The sequence below is a fragment of the Micropterus dolomieu genome, linkage group LG10 (assembly GCF_021292245.1).
Source record: "Micropterus dolomieu isolate WLL.071019.BEF.003 ecotype Adirondacks linkage group LG10, ASM2129224v1, whole genome shotgun sequence".
In the NCBI taxonomy this organism is placed as follows: Eukaryota; Metazoa; Chordata; class Actinopteri; order Centrarchiformes; family Centrarchidae; genus Micropterus; species Micropterus dolomieu.
Genome location: NC_060159.1, coordinates 13599946 through 13616508, shown reverse-complemented (window position 1 = coordinate 13616508; position 16563 = coordinate 13599946). Strand labels below are relative to the sequence as shown.

The window sequence follows — 16563 nt, the reverse complement described above, 5'->3', positions numbered from 1 at the left end:
ATTTGATTATTTTTCTGAAGTAAAATGATCCAGTATTTCAAAAGCAAAAAAGAAAAGATTAGAGGAAAGTCTAAAAAGATAAATACAGCCCTTGTGGGTGTCCTGATCCTCATGTAGGGAATCACTGTCTTAGACTAATAGGTCACCAGGAACCCCATATTATTTTATTTTTAATTGAGGATTTAAAAAAATCTTTAGTTTATGTTATTAAAAATCAAATGGCTACTGGTAGTAGGACTGATATCCACAAATACGACTATGCTTATACAGTGTGTGCAGTGAATGAAGAAGCTGTAATAACTGGTCATCATCAATAGAGGGCGCCAACATACAAAAAAGAAAACGAAGCATTTGTTCCAAATGATGCCGTTAGTTTGTTATTTGTGTACAGGGAAGGAAGAAAAGCAGCAACACCAGCTGTTACAAGTATAAATCATGCATTCAAAATTTTGTATGTAAAAGTAAAATTAGAAAAGTTTTTGCAGCATATCCCATTAAAGGATTATTATGAATGCATTAATGTGTAAATCCCTTTAATGTTGCAGCTGGTAAAGATGGACCTGATTAGGGCTTATCTCACTTTTTATTTATCCATAATTATTTATTTGTTGATTACATTTTGTGTTGTTAATCCGAATCTAAAAAGTAAAAAGTACCTAACGTTTTCAGATAAATGTAGTGAAGTGAAAAGTACAATATTTCCCTCTGAAATGTAGGCTGGTGAAGTACAAATATAAAGTAGGGTAAAATGGCCATACAAATGTTACTTTTCACCACTGGTTGTGTTTTTAGCCCATTTCTTTAACCCAGCCTGGAAAACCAAAGAATGGTGGTAGAAAATGCCAGTAAAGAGGCTTCAACCAAGTTCATAACTAGAGTAGCCCAGGATTAAAATTATGTCATTAATTAAAACAACAAGAGCGTGTTGCAGGCCAAAAATATTAAACTCGTGAAAGAGATAATATCACAGTCTTTATGAACAAAGCAGGGCAACAGCGCAGCCACACACAGGTCAATAAATAACAGAAACTGCTATGAGACAGAAAGTACAATCGTAAGCTCATTAGCCTCAGACTAATTACCGAGTATAAGTCCTTAACACTGCTTTATAATGGTTTTTCATTAAGGTCGCTGCTCCACGCTGGAGCACTTTGGAGGACGCTTGGCTAACTGATGATCAAGGTTGGAAGGACACGCCCTTAACTTTGGAGACGGTGCAGTAGGTGCACGTGCTGCTGGCCCCCTTATCTGTGCGGGAGAGCGAACCGGAGCGGTTCAGGGTGGGAACTTGTGCCCGCGTACTCTCTATATTTCTCCCCCTTTTCTCTTTTTTGGCGCATCCGTCGTCGAGTTCAGCCCGCCGTACTTACCTCCCTGTTGGTCGGGAGACTGGGGAATCCACCTGCCGGAGAGCAGACACACCTCGGGATGGATGCATTGAAATCCGCCGGCAGAGCGATTATCAAGAGCCCCGGAGTTCCTCGGCACACATGGGGAACTTCAAAGCACGAAAGTGAGTGAGACTATGTGTGTGTTGAAATGTTTGGATTCGGTACAGTGTTGTAAATGTGTTTGCGATGTAACGTTAGCAAACCTATCAAGAGAGGGAAAGAAGGACAGTATGTGCCTCTGGCTTTTGGGAGTAACGTTAAGCTAACGGACTGTTGTGTTTTCGTACTGGAGAGCTTTTGATCGTCTTGTTGCCAAATGCAGCTGAGCTGTGGTGTAAAGAAAAGCTGTACAAGCTGTAGCCTGTCATGTAACTTAGCTCAGTCTCAGTTGTAATTGCTTTACTGTACTTAGTAGGTCTGCCTAGTCCTACTGCCAATTGTTCTTCACCAAAACAACCATAGCATAAATTAAACCTGGCTGATTTGAACCGAGCCTAAACATAGTCCCTGAAACCATGAATTGGTTTTTATAATCCAGTAAGCATTGTAATTGTTTAATCAAGCAAAACAAGAAAGAAAAGGCAAATACGGGCTGGTTCCAGCTTCTCATATGTGAGAATTTGCTGTTTTCATCTGTTTCTATATAATTTTGAATTGAATAACTTTGGACAAATCAAGACACTTGAAGACATCTTCACATCTTAGAACTTGTGATGAACGTTTTCTTGTCTCTTTTTTTTTTTTTTGACATTTCATAGAATAAACGGTTAAGGGAAATAATCATTTGTTGCAGCCCTAAAATTAAATATCATACTAACATTTTGCCAATTTGTACAATCAAATACCCCACGACCCCATCCCGGATAAGCGGATGAAGATGGATGGATGGTACAATCAAATCCTACAACTAGAGATAAATAAATGAAAGTAGGATGACTTCGTTTTAGACCCAAGACAGAATAAGAAAGGAATGTAATTGAGACATTAGTCTATAGTGATTTTTCTTTCGGATTGTCCGTTTTCTAGCTCCCTAAGGTACAAGGAAAGAAATCCTCTACATGAGTAGTTTTCTGTAAACTTAAGAATGACTAGAGAGAGAGAGAGAGATGTTATGTATATACTGTATTATTTGATATAAGTTTGTCATATTCAGTAAATATTATACAAACTGTGCAGGGTTGCTCCTCAGTTACTACAGTGTGAAGTACAGGAGGCTGTGAGTGCTCTGTGAAGTGTCAGAGCAACAGACCTTGTCACACCAATGGTGATGGGCAGAGAGTGAGGGGCTGCTTTGCTGCCCGCGCCTCTGCTGTCTCATTGACGTGTGAAGTGTTGTCTTGAATGCTCCCTCCCTGCAGCTGCATCGCCTGCAAGCCCTCTCGCTGCCATCAGTTCTAGCATGCTGGTTTAGCCTCATCCTGAATTCCCGCTTTAGTGAAGAATCAGCCACCCGTGCCAGCTTCCATTAAAGATGACTGATTAATTTCACAGCCAGGAGGATGTGCTTGGTTTCTTCACTCTCTCTTAAGGAACGGTCTACATAAATGATTGAATATTGAGTATTGAGTGTAAGTCTGTGGGACTTCCAAGTTTTGTCATTGGACTAGCACTTTAATGATTCTCTCTGATGGCTTTGAATTTGAGCACAAGATGTCAATGTGACAGGTTGTCTTGAATGGTTTAGTCTGTAGATGGCTGCTACAAGGGAAATTCTGATCTTTTTTTTTGTTCAAACATTGATGGATGGGAGTTATTATTTCCCCCACCATAACCATATTTTCCACCATTACCATGGTGACTTTATGATGACAAAAAGCTGACAAACAAACCGTCAGCATGCTGAATTGAATGACATTGCCTGTGTCACATTGTTAGCAGGAGCCTCTGCATTGTGCTGCTCTTCTCTTATTGTTGTTGGTGCCCGGAAAGAGAGGGAGGAAAGAGCAGAATCCAGCTGGATTTCAGCGCCTGATGACAGAAGCAGTTTGCGTCTGAGAGCCACCAGAGGAATCAGGCTGGGAAAATGTGAACACAGCAGTCACAAACGGTACAGACAGGCAGGGTGACTGCTGATGTCCAGAAGCTACTTAGCAGGCAATTTGGAGAGAGGACAGCGTCTGTATGCCAGCATGTGGCAGTGCGTCAAAGCTGGCTGTCGGAATGCAAATAAGGCAATATTGCAGCTGCTTGGCACATTCACACAAATTAGGTGTGCGTAAAGTCGGGGGGGGATAAATCATCATTTATCAGTTAATTTGTGGGCAGGTTCTGTATATTAACTTTGCCATGCCAAGTTGTTTAATAGTGAGATTATGTGAGACATTTAGCGACTTACATTTGAGGAACAACAAGCATCAAATAAAGCATGAGAACTACAACTGACAATACATACTAGTAAGAGCTAATGGCACATATTGCATCAATGGGGGTAAATACCTAGGGAAGAAGTAAGAGTTAACAAAAAGTGCAATCAATACAGGGCATAGAAGAATAGTAAGGGCACAGGAAGTGCATGTTAGAGGTTAGGAGTTAGAAATTAGCGGCTGTGGCTCAGGCGATGGAGTGGGTTGCCTGTTAATCAGAAGGTTGGTGGTTCAATCCCCGGCTCATCTAGACTGCATGTCTAAGCGTCCTTGGGAATGTGAATGTTAGTTTCTGTTTGAGCATTTACTCAGTGTGATATAGTGTAAAAACTAGAAAGGTGCTATACAAATATGGGGCATTTACATGTAAGAAAGTGTTGTCGGAAGAGATGAGTTTCTAAGAGCTTCTAGAAGTTAGAGAGGGACGCCCCTGCTCTGATGGCATGTGGTAGCTCGTTCCACCATTGAGAACAGCCAGGACAGGGATTCCTTTGTTGTGTAGGGATGGCAGAGCCAGGCGGCGTTTGTTGGAGGAGCGTGGTGGCCAAGACACAATGTAATGATGTGCGCTGGGGCTGAGTGATTTTTAAAAAATATCTAATTGCTGATATTTTGACTGATATTGCAATTGCTGTATGATTTGTGATATTGGAGGGAATGATTATTTTTACATTTCAGACATTCTGATTGTCATTGAAATCAAATACATAAATGAAAAACACAATTTAAATGATTATGGTTTGATTTTTTGCAAAGATCTGCACCAAAGAAAGATGTTTTCTTAACAGGTAATTCTGTAGAATTAGGTATGTAAGTCAGGACATCTCAGCAAGCAAGAAAATATTTAATTTAAAATGGTATTTTGACACTTTTAGCCTTTAACAAATCTTGCGCCTCCTGTGATTCGAAAATTGCAGTAGGCCTTACTGAGATTTCAATTTATTATTCAGCTCTAACTTACACCTTTTAATACCACTGTGAGGTCAAACTTTCAACTTGACCAACACTTGGGTCAATGACCGATGTGTCTCAAAAGCCTCTTTCAGACATACGCTTTGTTACGTTAATGGTAGATTTACATGACGTTTAATGTCTGAATGAGCACCTCCGTCACTTATATGGAACAGTCTTGACCGCAATCTTACCAGGTCGGACCAAGTAACATTTCTGTCACACGCCCAACACAGCACAAGTCTGAAGTTAAGGTTAACGTAAAGGCAGCAAACCCATGACTTAACTCTCACCTCTTATGCACAAAGAAAATAAAAGTGGGTTAATGAACCGGGAAACACTGCGAATGACCCAATTTGAAGTTGCGGAGGAGTTTCTTGTCAAGCCAAACCAGTCATAATCAGACCAGCACTCCCTCCTCACATTTTAGATTTTCATTCTGCAAACAGCATGGACAAAATTATGAATATCCAGCAAAATGCTTTACATGCACCATGTGACCAGATGCATATTAAATGAGACCCTAAACATAACGCATTGTCATTCTTTGCTTGGGTACAGTTGGATATTATCAAATAGGAAACAGAATGTTCAATCTAATAACTGATGAGAGAATAACTTTTTGAAATGCACCACATACACATCCTGTGAGTAAACAGAATAACCTTTTTCTACCTTGATACTGTTACTTTGCTGAAGTGTCGCTGCTCTTTCCCTCATGCACCAGGCGCCAAACATAGCGCAAACCAGTGTGGCTTTTTTCCTAAGTGTCCTGTCAAGTCTGGATAAAGCCATAATAAACATTTATTTATATATATATATAGGTCTAAGTGATCAAAAGCCAATACTCTGAAAGTCACCAATGTTACGTATTTCATGCCTGAAAAGGGCTAAAAAGTAATCCTGGATTTTCATGAATTTCGGTGTCGATACGGATGGCTCTGTGTAAGTTAACCTACTTTTTTACAAGATGCTCCCTAAAAGATGAATCTAACAAAGTGAAACAGTATTGATGGTGAAAGCTGTGGCATTCCTAATGTGAGTTTTGAATACTGTATTCTACTGACAGTGTGCACTTCTGACTGATTCCATTAGTGGCTGTGACAACGATTTAGAACCAAATCTCTTCTTCTGTATTTGTACAACCTCAGGGTGAGACACACAGTCAGCAAGATAAGTAAGTAAAATCCAAGATAATTTGTTAAATTATATAAGCCATGTAAAGAGACACTCTTTTCACAAGTAAAAAAACTGACAGATTCATTTCCTTTTCACTCTACCATACTAACATAAAACATCTATTTCTGGACATGTATGAAGCCAGGCTTCATTTCTTTTGCCAACAGAAAGCTCACATGTACAGCACTTCCCCATCGCCCCTCGTGGCCGTCCGTTGTCATCTGTTGAGGTCAAAGCCACTGGCAGGATGGAAGAGCGCACAGCATGTGCCCGGAGTTCAAGCCGTCCCTTTGGATCACGTCACATAGAAGCAATACGGACCTTTCCGTATCTTAGAAGTCACACACACTTGCCCTTGGCACCAAGGACGGCCATGCTGTACAGGCTGCATCAATTTAAAAGCGTATGGCTTTGGGACAGACTGAGTTGAGTCCAGTAAGAGTAACCTTGGCTTTTGGATTGTTTTTTTGTAATTATTTTGATAGTGTAAATATCACAGCTTGCTTTTGCTGAATAGCTGTGTGAGCAATATGAAATAAAAAAGCTGAAAATAACTAGCTTTATTTAGTTCTTGAATATATGCCATCTCAAGTGTGTTTCTATTAGATTCTCGAGGTTTATTGCTTTGAGGAAAATGTCATAATGCTGTGTTTGTATTGCTGGGATGTCAAGTGAAGAGCTTGATCTGAAATTTGTGGACTCAACGATCATTAGGTTCAACTGGTTGGAAACTCTGGCAGTGGATGCTGACAGGGGCTTGGCTGACATGCAGGAGGCAGGGGTGGCAGTTAGCACTGACCCTCGAGGGGCAATTATCTCTCAATGGCTCATTAAGACTCAGGAATCCGCGAGTCAGGGACATACCAGTGAAGAGTAGGAAGAGCAGAAGCAATGGGAGGGAACGGTGGGAATATACTGTGATATAATGATAGAGGGAATGTCAGCTATACATTAGCAATGATAGGGATGATGGCTGGGATGAGGGTGTAGCAAATTACAGGTGATTTATTCGCTTTCAGTGTGATAAATAAAAATACGAGGAGTTGATAATTAAGGACTGATTCAGGAGTATTTGGCTTTGTGTTATGATGCCAAATTAAAGTGTCATGCTGCTTGGAGAATGAAATGCAGTTTAATCTGGCTGTCTAGACTGGGAAGCCCACTGAAAGAGAGAGTTTACCCAAATTACAGAACAAACATTTTCCTGCCACCCCACCCCTAGTGATATCCATCTCAGAAGATAGTTTTATTTACCTCTGACATATTAATTTCTGCTGCCACCACAATACAAGCGGGGTGAATGTAATTTTGTTTGTGTTGCTCATAGAGCTGCAAGATTGTTGTTTTCATTATTTATTTTTTTAATTAATTGATTTAATTGTGTAGTCTATAAAATGTCAAGAAATTGGGGGGGGGGGAAGTTTCTTGAAGTCCAAGGTGATCTGTTGTTTTGACAGTCCAAAACCCAATGTTCTGTAAACGATGATAGAAAACAAAGGAAAAAGTTAAAATCTTGGGAGAAACTGACACCAGAGAATTGTTGGTCACTTTTCTTTGCTGCAATTATCAAAAGTCTTGTTGTTTATTTTATCGTCAATCGAATTTTTTCATCTCTAGTTGCTTAAACCACTGAGGATTATTCAGAGTAAACCAGGACGCTGAGTTGTGAGTCATTTTTCAAACGCTGCTATGAAAAAGCTGACACTGGAGCTAGTTTGCATTTACTTTTCATTGCCTGAATTCCATGCTTTCTGTGGTTAGGCCCTCGATTTATTTAACATGATGTCTACAGGAAAGGTTGTATTTGCATAAGGTGCATGACCTTTTACAGCAATGCTGTAAAACAAATAATGTACTAAGAACAGACAACAGAAGAGAATAGCAAACAAAAAGCAGTGTTTAATATCCCATGCAACCGCTAAAATATTAAGTATTTCCTTTATTAGTTTTAGCACTGGGTTTCCTTTGTTACTTTTAGTACATATTTTCTGTAGCATCAGCCAATCAGTATGTGTATTCCATGCTGAAACCAACACAGGATGATCTTTGTAAAAGTAAAACATCATCAACCACATTGAAGACTCTTAATAAATCCATTAAAAGTAGATTGTGTAATTCCTAGCCCCATGCGCCAAACAAACTGGTGGCAGTTTTGTACAAGAATTGAATGATTTACTAATTGCAGCAATGACATTGTTCAAGATGATGTACAGTTAGTAGGGGTGTAACAGTACATGTATTTGTACCGGACCGTTTTGGTACAAGACTTTAGAAACGGTGCACTTAACAATCTTTAACGTCATATATTAGGCTTGGTTTCTGTGTGGAACATACATAAATTCTGAGTTTCCACATGGACATATTAAGTGGCGGACCAAATCTCCGCCTTACGCCGCTACACAAGCACTCGCTGACTAGTCACTTAAGCATCATGGCCAGTGCTTGAAAACCCTCCCTTATTGTTAAAGTCTTCTGTTTGGGAACACTTCGGTTTCCTAGTGAAATACAATAATGGACAAGTTGATAAGACGAAAGCAGTGGGCCAACATTTCTCAGTAGTGATCGGGTATGTTTCTGGCAACACGTCAAACTTTCTAACTCACTAATGGTATCACACGAAGGAGAACGTCAGTGCAACAAGGGCCTTTCGGCATTTAAACAGACTTTAGACTACGGAAAAGTTTTTGTTTTAATTGAGCAGGCCAGCAAGCTGGGATTGATAATGCTCATAGATGGTATAAAAGATGAAGAAGAAGAATGCTGCACTGTAATCCATATTATTATATATTTTTTATTATATTGTATTAGCTATATGTGGGATGGTTTTGGGAATATTTTATTTAGTGGAGAACTTGATAGTAGTTTCAGCAGTATTTAGTTTTGTAGTATTTTTCTTATTTGGATGTTAACAAAAGTTCATAATAAACGAGCAGCAAATTAATGTTTGCATTTTTTCCCCTTACTGTACCATAAATAAACCAAACCCTGACTTCAAAACTGAGGTACATACCGAACCGTGATTTTTGTGTACCGTTACACCCAGTTAGACATAGACATGTATCTTGGCTCATCTCATAACAGTATGTCAAGTGGTCAGTGTTTCCCACATATACACTTTACTTGGGCGGGTATATTTGGTGACCCATTTTAGCATTTTGCAGAGAAACACAGAGAGTTGTTAACTATTAACTAATTACAGGACGTGGACACGGTGGATATTTTACAAGGACGGACCAGGTAAAGCAACAATGAACACATGATTGCATCACCCCGGCCTATAGTTACATTATAGCTTGCTCATCTCCGTTTTAGCAAGACCATAGTAGCAAGAAAACAGGCACATCAAAAAACGTATATTAACACCATTTGCAATGTTTTTGTCGGTACAGTTTTTGTAAGTAGTTGCACTAAAGATACATTTCTCTAAATAGCCAATATTTGCCATCTTTGTGTGTCTGTGACACTGAGACTAAGATGAAGCTAACTCCCGCAGTTAAATAGCCAGACCTATCTCCACAGAGCTCAACTTGAAAGTTGCCCTCGGGGCAACTCTACTTCTTCGTCCTCACATGTTGGTCTTTTAAAAATTAAAGTAACAGCTGAGATTTATGTTGGTTTTTATTTCCTCGTGGTCCATCATTTCCAGTTATGCCCAAAGGTTCAGTGTGTAAATTTTAGTGGCATCTATTGGGGACGGTCGCAGATTGCAACAAATGAATCTCTAACCGCTCGCCCTCCCTTTGCAAGTGCGTAGAAGAAGCTATGGTGGTCGACACGCTGGGTCGGCTCTTGTGCTAAATATGTGGTCCTCCATTTGTCTAAATTCCACTTCTGTTCTTATTTCTAATGAACTAGACGACAACAACTATTACTAATTCTTCTTCCCTGTTCTTCGTACATATTTAACGTAGTGACGAAACGCATTCTGTAGAGCAGTTTGTCCGTTTGCGCTACTGTAGAAACATGGCGTTGCAACATGGTGACTTCCATGTAAGAGGACCTGTGGTGTATGTTGATAGAAGTGGCTCATTCTAAGGTACTAAAAACATAACAATTCGTTATGTGAGGTGTTTTATACACAACTGAAAACATAATTATGTATATTACATTTCTTTTCTGTCAATAGATCTTCCTAAATATTACACATTGGACCTTTAAAGAAGAAACACTATAGGAGTTATATAGAATACACACCCGGTTAAGCTAATATGTGCTCTTTGCTGAATTGAGTGTATCATATAGTGATTTAACTGAGCAGATTTCCCACCTATACTTATAATCCATTCTCGTACACATCAGTCTCACCAGTCGTACACCGAGGATGGATTAGATGATAACGTGCTGCTGATGAGTTTTCATGGAACATGCTTTAGGAAAGTAACCTGTCTAATGGATTTCTTTATCCAATGATCAGCATCTGCCAAAGTTGTGAGGTATTGCTTGCATAGCAGTGATGATTTAAGTTATTTAAACCCATCATGTATCCCTCAGGGTCCTTTCAATTCATGACTCAAAAACCTTACAATTATCATTAGATCAAACTGTTGGTTATGTGTTTCTGCAGTCTTTTGTAGACAAGCAACAACATACTTCATAGCCATTTGTCTTTTATGTACAATTTAGCAAACTCAGTGAAAATGATGTTCAAATGCAGTTTTATTTAGTTGCATGAATAATAGCAGAGAAGATTGCACCAGAGTGCACATCCTTTTAACTCCACTCTGGTCTGAAAATAACTACATAAACTAAATCCCCCCCAACAGTGTGATTAGTTGGATTATTGTCAAAAGCACAGCTACCTCAGTGACAGCTCTGCACAGATTAGTCTGCTTCCTTGACTTGACTCTTATTTCCCCACTTAGTTTTTAATTTCTATGGAACTTTATGCACATTTTCAATGTCATTCTGTTTTCATTGTTTCCTATTGTGTGTCTTACTGACATTGTAAATAATACCTCTATTTCTAGGGGATGTCGTGATTTTCATTTTCTCAAAAAGAACATACCGTAAATTCTCAAAAAGTGATGGGATGATCTTGTAGAATATTAGAGCTGCAACTAATGACTATTTTCATAGTCGACTAATCTGTTAATTATTTATTTGATTTGTCGACTAGTCACGATTATTTTTTTTCTAACCCTAATTAAACCATTTAACTAATTAAATATCTTTCAAGTGAATTATTGATCTCCAACACACAGTAGGCTAGCTAATGTTACTATTAAGTGAACGAGGTTTACTATTCAGAATGAACACTAGTATCAACACCAGGGGGAAACCAGGGAAGAAGACAAGTCAGCATAGGATACTCTTATAATTCACTGATGACTAAACTGAAAAAGAGTGTTCTCTTAGCCAGCATCATCCTTGCGACCTCAAAACTAAGAATGCAAAGAACTATGGAGAGGCTGCTCTAAAATAACAGCCAGGCTTTATCACCCAAAACAATAAGCTCACAATCTGATTTATTGCCAAGTAGGTTTTAACTTTAACACTTTTAAGCTTTTATTTTTGCTTTGCAACTATATAAATAAAAGCACATTAAAAGTAAGTACTATAACCACAACTGTACACTAACAATGTAATTCTATTTAGAGTAATAAAGCAACAGTACCCTTTCATACATCTTCTGTAGTTTATTATATTTAAGTGCTTACAAGTTTTATAAGTGGAGATGTTTCTTGATTTACTTTAAAATGTTAAACCATTACTCAGATTGTATCGACAGAATAACAGAGGAATGAACATTAAAACTATCTTGCAGTTGTGGCTTTTCCTCTGTTGTTGCTGCTGCATTGGTCTGTGTAACTGACAGTGGGCGTGACTGGCCGGCCAGCTGGCACCGCTAACCTCACGGGCAATTGTGGAGCTTCTCAACCCCGAAAACGTTTAAGCGCATTTTGGTTTTGCCATCAAGTTTCGTAAAACTGCCACAAAACCTCTCAAAAGTGTATTTAGTGATGAAAAAGCATACAAATCTTGTAAAAACAAACAAAAAAAATGTTTATAATCAGTAATGGACCTGAATACTTCTTCCATGTTTTGTTTGCACATCCACCTAACTAACTGCACCTGTGTTTAACCTGCTGTGGCAATTTATCCTGATTAATAGGGCTGAACGATTTTGGAAAATCTAATTGCGAATTATTTATTTTTTTATCAATATTGCAATTGCAATTTAATATGCGATACATTTTTAAGCTCTTTACCTGCTGTATTATTCAAAATGGACAAACACTAAATCTGTGTATAGTATGACCAACACAATATTAGATAGATATAACTAGGGCTGCATCTAACGATGATTTTAGTATTCGTAGCTTCGATAGATTATTTCAACGATTCATCGATGCGTTGTTTAAGAAGTACCTTTGCTTGGCGGTGGCAGCTGCCGTTGTGCTGTTGCCAAGGCGACATAAGTTTCATTTTACGGTGGACGGACGGTAACATCAGAGTTGTTGTTTTCTTTAGCTTGAAATAATCCCATACTTTGGACACTTTCTTCTTTGTCCCTCACTATTTTCTCTCTCTTCCTACACTTTGCAAAGAGCGCCATTATAATCACGTCATGTTCACAGCATAAGCGCGTTGTGCGACAGTAATAAATGTCCGTGCGAAACAGTGTGGTGTATAGTTAAATGTATTAAATGAAGCATAGATGCAAAGAATTTGTGTCGATGAATTTTATTAATCGATGAAACGTTTCAGCCCTGGATATAACATACACTGTTCTTTCTTGTGGGTCAGGCCTGTGTTATGATGAATTAGGTTGAATTATTATTATGAGCAATGGTGGAGAAGATGTATCAAATTTTAATATGAGAATGATAATTTTAGTCAAGTCATGGCATTAAATCTCCATCTTTCTGTATCCCAGTAAGCAAACAAAAAATACTTAGTTTGAGGTTCAATTCAAAAGTAAAACATAAGTGACGCCTCTCATGTTTAATAGACAAGCTTAGTAATTCTCCGGAGTTCCCCTCCCCCTGTGATGCTGGTAAGCAGCGCACTGGCTGTAACCGGGCTGTAACTCAGGACAGACTGGGACTCTTTCAGACTTGTGAGTTTGGTTTGAAACGCCGTTTCACAGATATTTCCTGAGTGGCTGTGTGTGTGACGCAGGTGCCGATTGCCACAATACGCTTACCTTACTACACATGTCTTTCTGTTGTGCATTTTTCTTGTCCGTCAAAGCGGCGGATGGCCCAACGATTTCACCCACCACCATGTTACCCACGGGTGGTGGTGCTACTTTCATTCCCTGTGTGACACTAAAGTTTATGTAGTGTCAGTTTCTGTCAAGCTTAAGGCCATCGTACAACAAGAAGGCAAGGTACAGCGTAACGTGCAGGCAAAGCATCAGCTTCGTCAGACTGCTTTCCTCTTGGGTGTCATGTGACCAGAGTGTAATTGCAGCCTTTGCAATTAGAAAATCTCGTTTTATTACGTTGCGATAATATCACAATTAATCGTTCAGCCCTACTGATTACTATGAAAACTGAATGGTATTTTTCTTAATGACATGATGATCAAAGTCTTTTTAATGCAAGCAAAAAAAAAAGTCATATTTATCGCACTGCAAACAAAAATCAAGTTTGTAATTAAAAATAAACAGGACTTTTTTTGTGTGTCACAAAAACCTCTTTGATTGCGAGTCAGAAATTTTTGCAGGTTAAACCGTTTGAAACGGTTGAAATAAGAGATTCTGTTGGTGGGTTTGACTGACCAATCATGGGTTTGCTTCGATTGCATGGCCACGCCCATAATCCCCTCGCTCCGACGGCTCCGAGCAGCACTCACCTCTACTGGTGACGGAGTTGTTACGTGTACAGGCTAGATGGAGGTAAGTTGACGTTATATCGCTTATTTCAATAGAAATGTAGTATGGTATGATTTAATGCTTATTTATATTTACTGTTGGCAAGGTCACAGAGTATCGCTGTCTCCTTTTTAAGAATGATATGTGTAACAGTTAGCTAACGTTAGTGGCATGAAGCTTGACTGGCAGTGCATTTATGCACTCAGACATGACTAGCTAGGCTAAGGTTAACAATTAATTAAAATAAGTAACTGAAAGAAAAGAATAATTCTACCAGGGACAACCTAAATTTGTTTGTGTGTGTGTCTATATGTGAGACTGTGTGTCTGTGTGCGTGAATGTGTCTGTGCATAAGCCTGTTAAACAACGTATTTCTTAGTGAGAGTGGGATAACCGTGCCGCATCGACTCCAGCGACAGGCAGGCAAGAACCCCAGTAGCCAATAGGGGTGGGAGAAAAAAATAAATAAAAAATTTACTCCCAGACGCATCGTGACGCGAAGGATAGCTCAAAGCACTGAGAGCTGCTTGCATTGCTAAGGAATCTTCCCTCTGTCAGCCTGTATTTTTATTTCTTCCCGGTCGGTGGCCTACTGCGAGTTTCTTAGACTATAGCTCATATTTTGTGTTAGAAAAAAAATATATACCCGTCTGAGAATCTATTATCTGTTTGCATCATCCTTTTGTGAATCCAGTTTAGTTTACAACAGTGCTGTTTTGGGCTGCATTTCCTCAGTCAAGAGGAGTTACAGTGTTAAATGGATTTGGGATATTGTTATGCTAACCATGCTTGGTGGTTTGTTTGGGCAGGTGAGAACACTTCTATTCAACCGCTCACCGGGTTGACAAGTGCTTTACTACACTAAAATGCTCTTCTTGTGTTTTAATTCTGCGGTTGCTATGGGTATTTTGAAATGTAATAATGCCTCATTCTTTTTCTGTGAAAGGTCTGGGTTTAGGCAAAGCATAGCAGGAGCCCTTCTGTCCTTTATTCCACAACTATCATCTTTGTATTAATGCCTTAAACTCCCCAACGTGCCAACTAGATTTACCTTAATTCTTCCTCATTGTTTAAGGATAACAGAGGACGTTTTAGCTGAAGACACACTGAAGAAGAGTGGGGATCTTATCTTGCTCTGTAGTCAAAACAAAGGAGTTAGTGTGAAGACACTCAAATAAGTATGTGTGAAGGATCTAACAGGATGTACGTGTGTTTGTGCTGCTCTCACGGCACAGAATATATCAGGGGGTTTGGTTGAATCTTTTAAAACCTGTGTTTAATTTTCTTGGGAAGGTTATTGCAAATGTTACTTACTTTCCTCTAGGAGCACAAGTTAACTTCTTCTGTATTGATTTTGTTTTGTCACACTATAACTCAATTTCAACTCAACATTCATACGAAATCAAGTCTTTCATGATGGTGATTTTTTTTTTTCCACTCTCACATGCTGTCTTGTGCCTGTTATGTTTCAAGCTGCGAGTATATTTTCCTTCACTGTTGCACTCCACAAATATTGATTTTGAAGCCTCTGCCTCATGTTATTAAAAACTGCTCCACATCATATTCTATATTGATTTTCTTTGCGAGACCTTCAGGAGTTGTGGTATGGTAAGTGTATAACATTTTCTCATGGCCCACAGTATATAATAGTAGTAAGTAGTTGTAAGTGGTTATGTTTGGTAACTCGTGTTGTTCAACCCATTTAGGTTATCTTAACCTAAATTTCATCACTATTAGCCAGTTTGACATTGACAGCCATGAGGACATCCTTTACTCTTACAGTCTTAACACTGACTAAATGCATGCCTGACTCCCTGTTACAGCTCCAAAAACACCAACATGTGTAATCAAACCGCAATTTGAGTGTCTTATATACATCTCATTATTATGCAGATCTGTACAGTCTCTCTGGAGTGTTTTTAGCAACAACGAAGTTCCCTGGCCTGAAGGAAAGTGAATTATGCAACACAGGGAAACTGAGAGACCCTATCTTGGGAGAGTTGCCTGTTCAAGCTGCTGCAACCACACACACAGACACACACATACACAATCCTTCTTCCTGTTTAATGTGTACAGTAAAGTCTTATATCCGAGTCCTCTTGCTGTTTGATGAATGTTTGTCAGCTGTATGTGAAATGGGATATTTGCTGTCACACCGGTGCGAGAGTCTTTTTGAGCAAGTTTTCAATTGTTATTCTGTTGGTGTGTGTGAGAGAGATTAAGTACTGCAGGTGTGTGTGTGTGTGTGGGTGTGTGTGTCTCATCTGAACCTGCTTCCACACTGGAGAGCTAAATCCCTTCTCCGTTCTGTTCCTCTGAAAAATTCAAACTCCCCTCACCATTTCTGACACCGCGTCATTATCTGAGATCAGCACCAGGAGCCGAGGAACCCACACCTAAAAATAACTTTGTACCATCACTGTGGAAATGGAAAACTTCTGTAGCTCAGTGCTGTATAGAAACACTGTGCGTACAGTTGCGGTTAGAACACAGAGCACAAAAACAGCCCAGTAGTAGTTTTCTCATAACACATAAAGTTATTGTGATGTTGTAGTTGTCAAATAAATTCAGATGAGCTGCTGATGTTCAAACCCGCTGAGATTAGTGAATTTGCTTTTAATTGTGACCTCTGATCATCTTGTAATAATGTTAAAACCAAATGATAATGATTGACTTTAAAAGCTGCTGGAAAATGCAAGAAATATCCCGCTGCTCTTCAGTTGTCTTGATTAATTTAAATTCTTTTTTTGTCAAAGTTACATGTAACATGATGACATGAATACAAGGGCCCAATTTCCACATTTCCCCCTCACTTTTCAAAAGCCTATTTGCGTCTCATAGTGTCTGTTTGATTTCCTCA

At 39.1% G+C, this 16563-nt stretch overlaps 1 protein-coding gene across 8 annotated transcripts in view; it reads left to right on the top strand.

Moving 5' to 3' along the window:
- Positions 1 to 1175: 1175 nt before the first annotated feature.
- si:dkey-71h2.2 (low density lipoprotein receptor adapter protein 1) overlaps positions 1176 to 16563 on the top strand; it is a 112725-nt gene continuing 97337 nt past the window's right edge. For 5 of the 8 annotated variants that reach the window (XM_046060920.1, XM_046060921.1, XM_046060919.1 and 2 more), the window contains exon 1: positions 1177 to 1513. In XM_046060920.1, coding sequence (XP_045916876.1) covers positions 1429 to 1513 — 85 coding nt within the window. In that variant the 5' untranslated portion in view covers positions 1177 to 1428. Of the gene's footprint in view, positions 1514 to 16563 lie in introns of all 8 variants that reach the window. The other 3 variants (XM_046060915.1, XM_046060916.1, XM_046060917.1) reach the window with 1 other exon arrangement.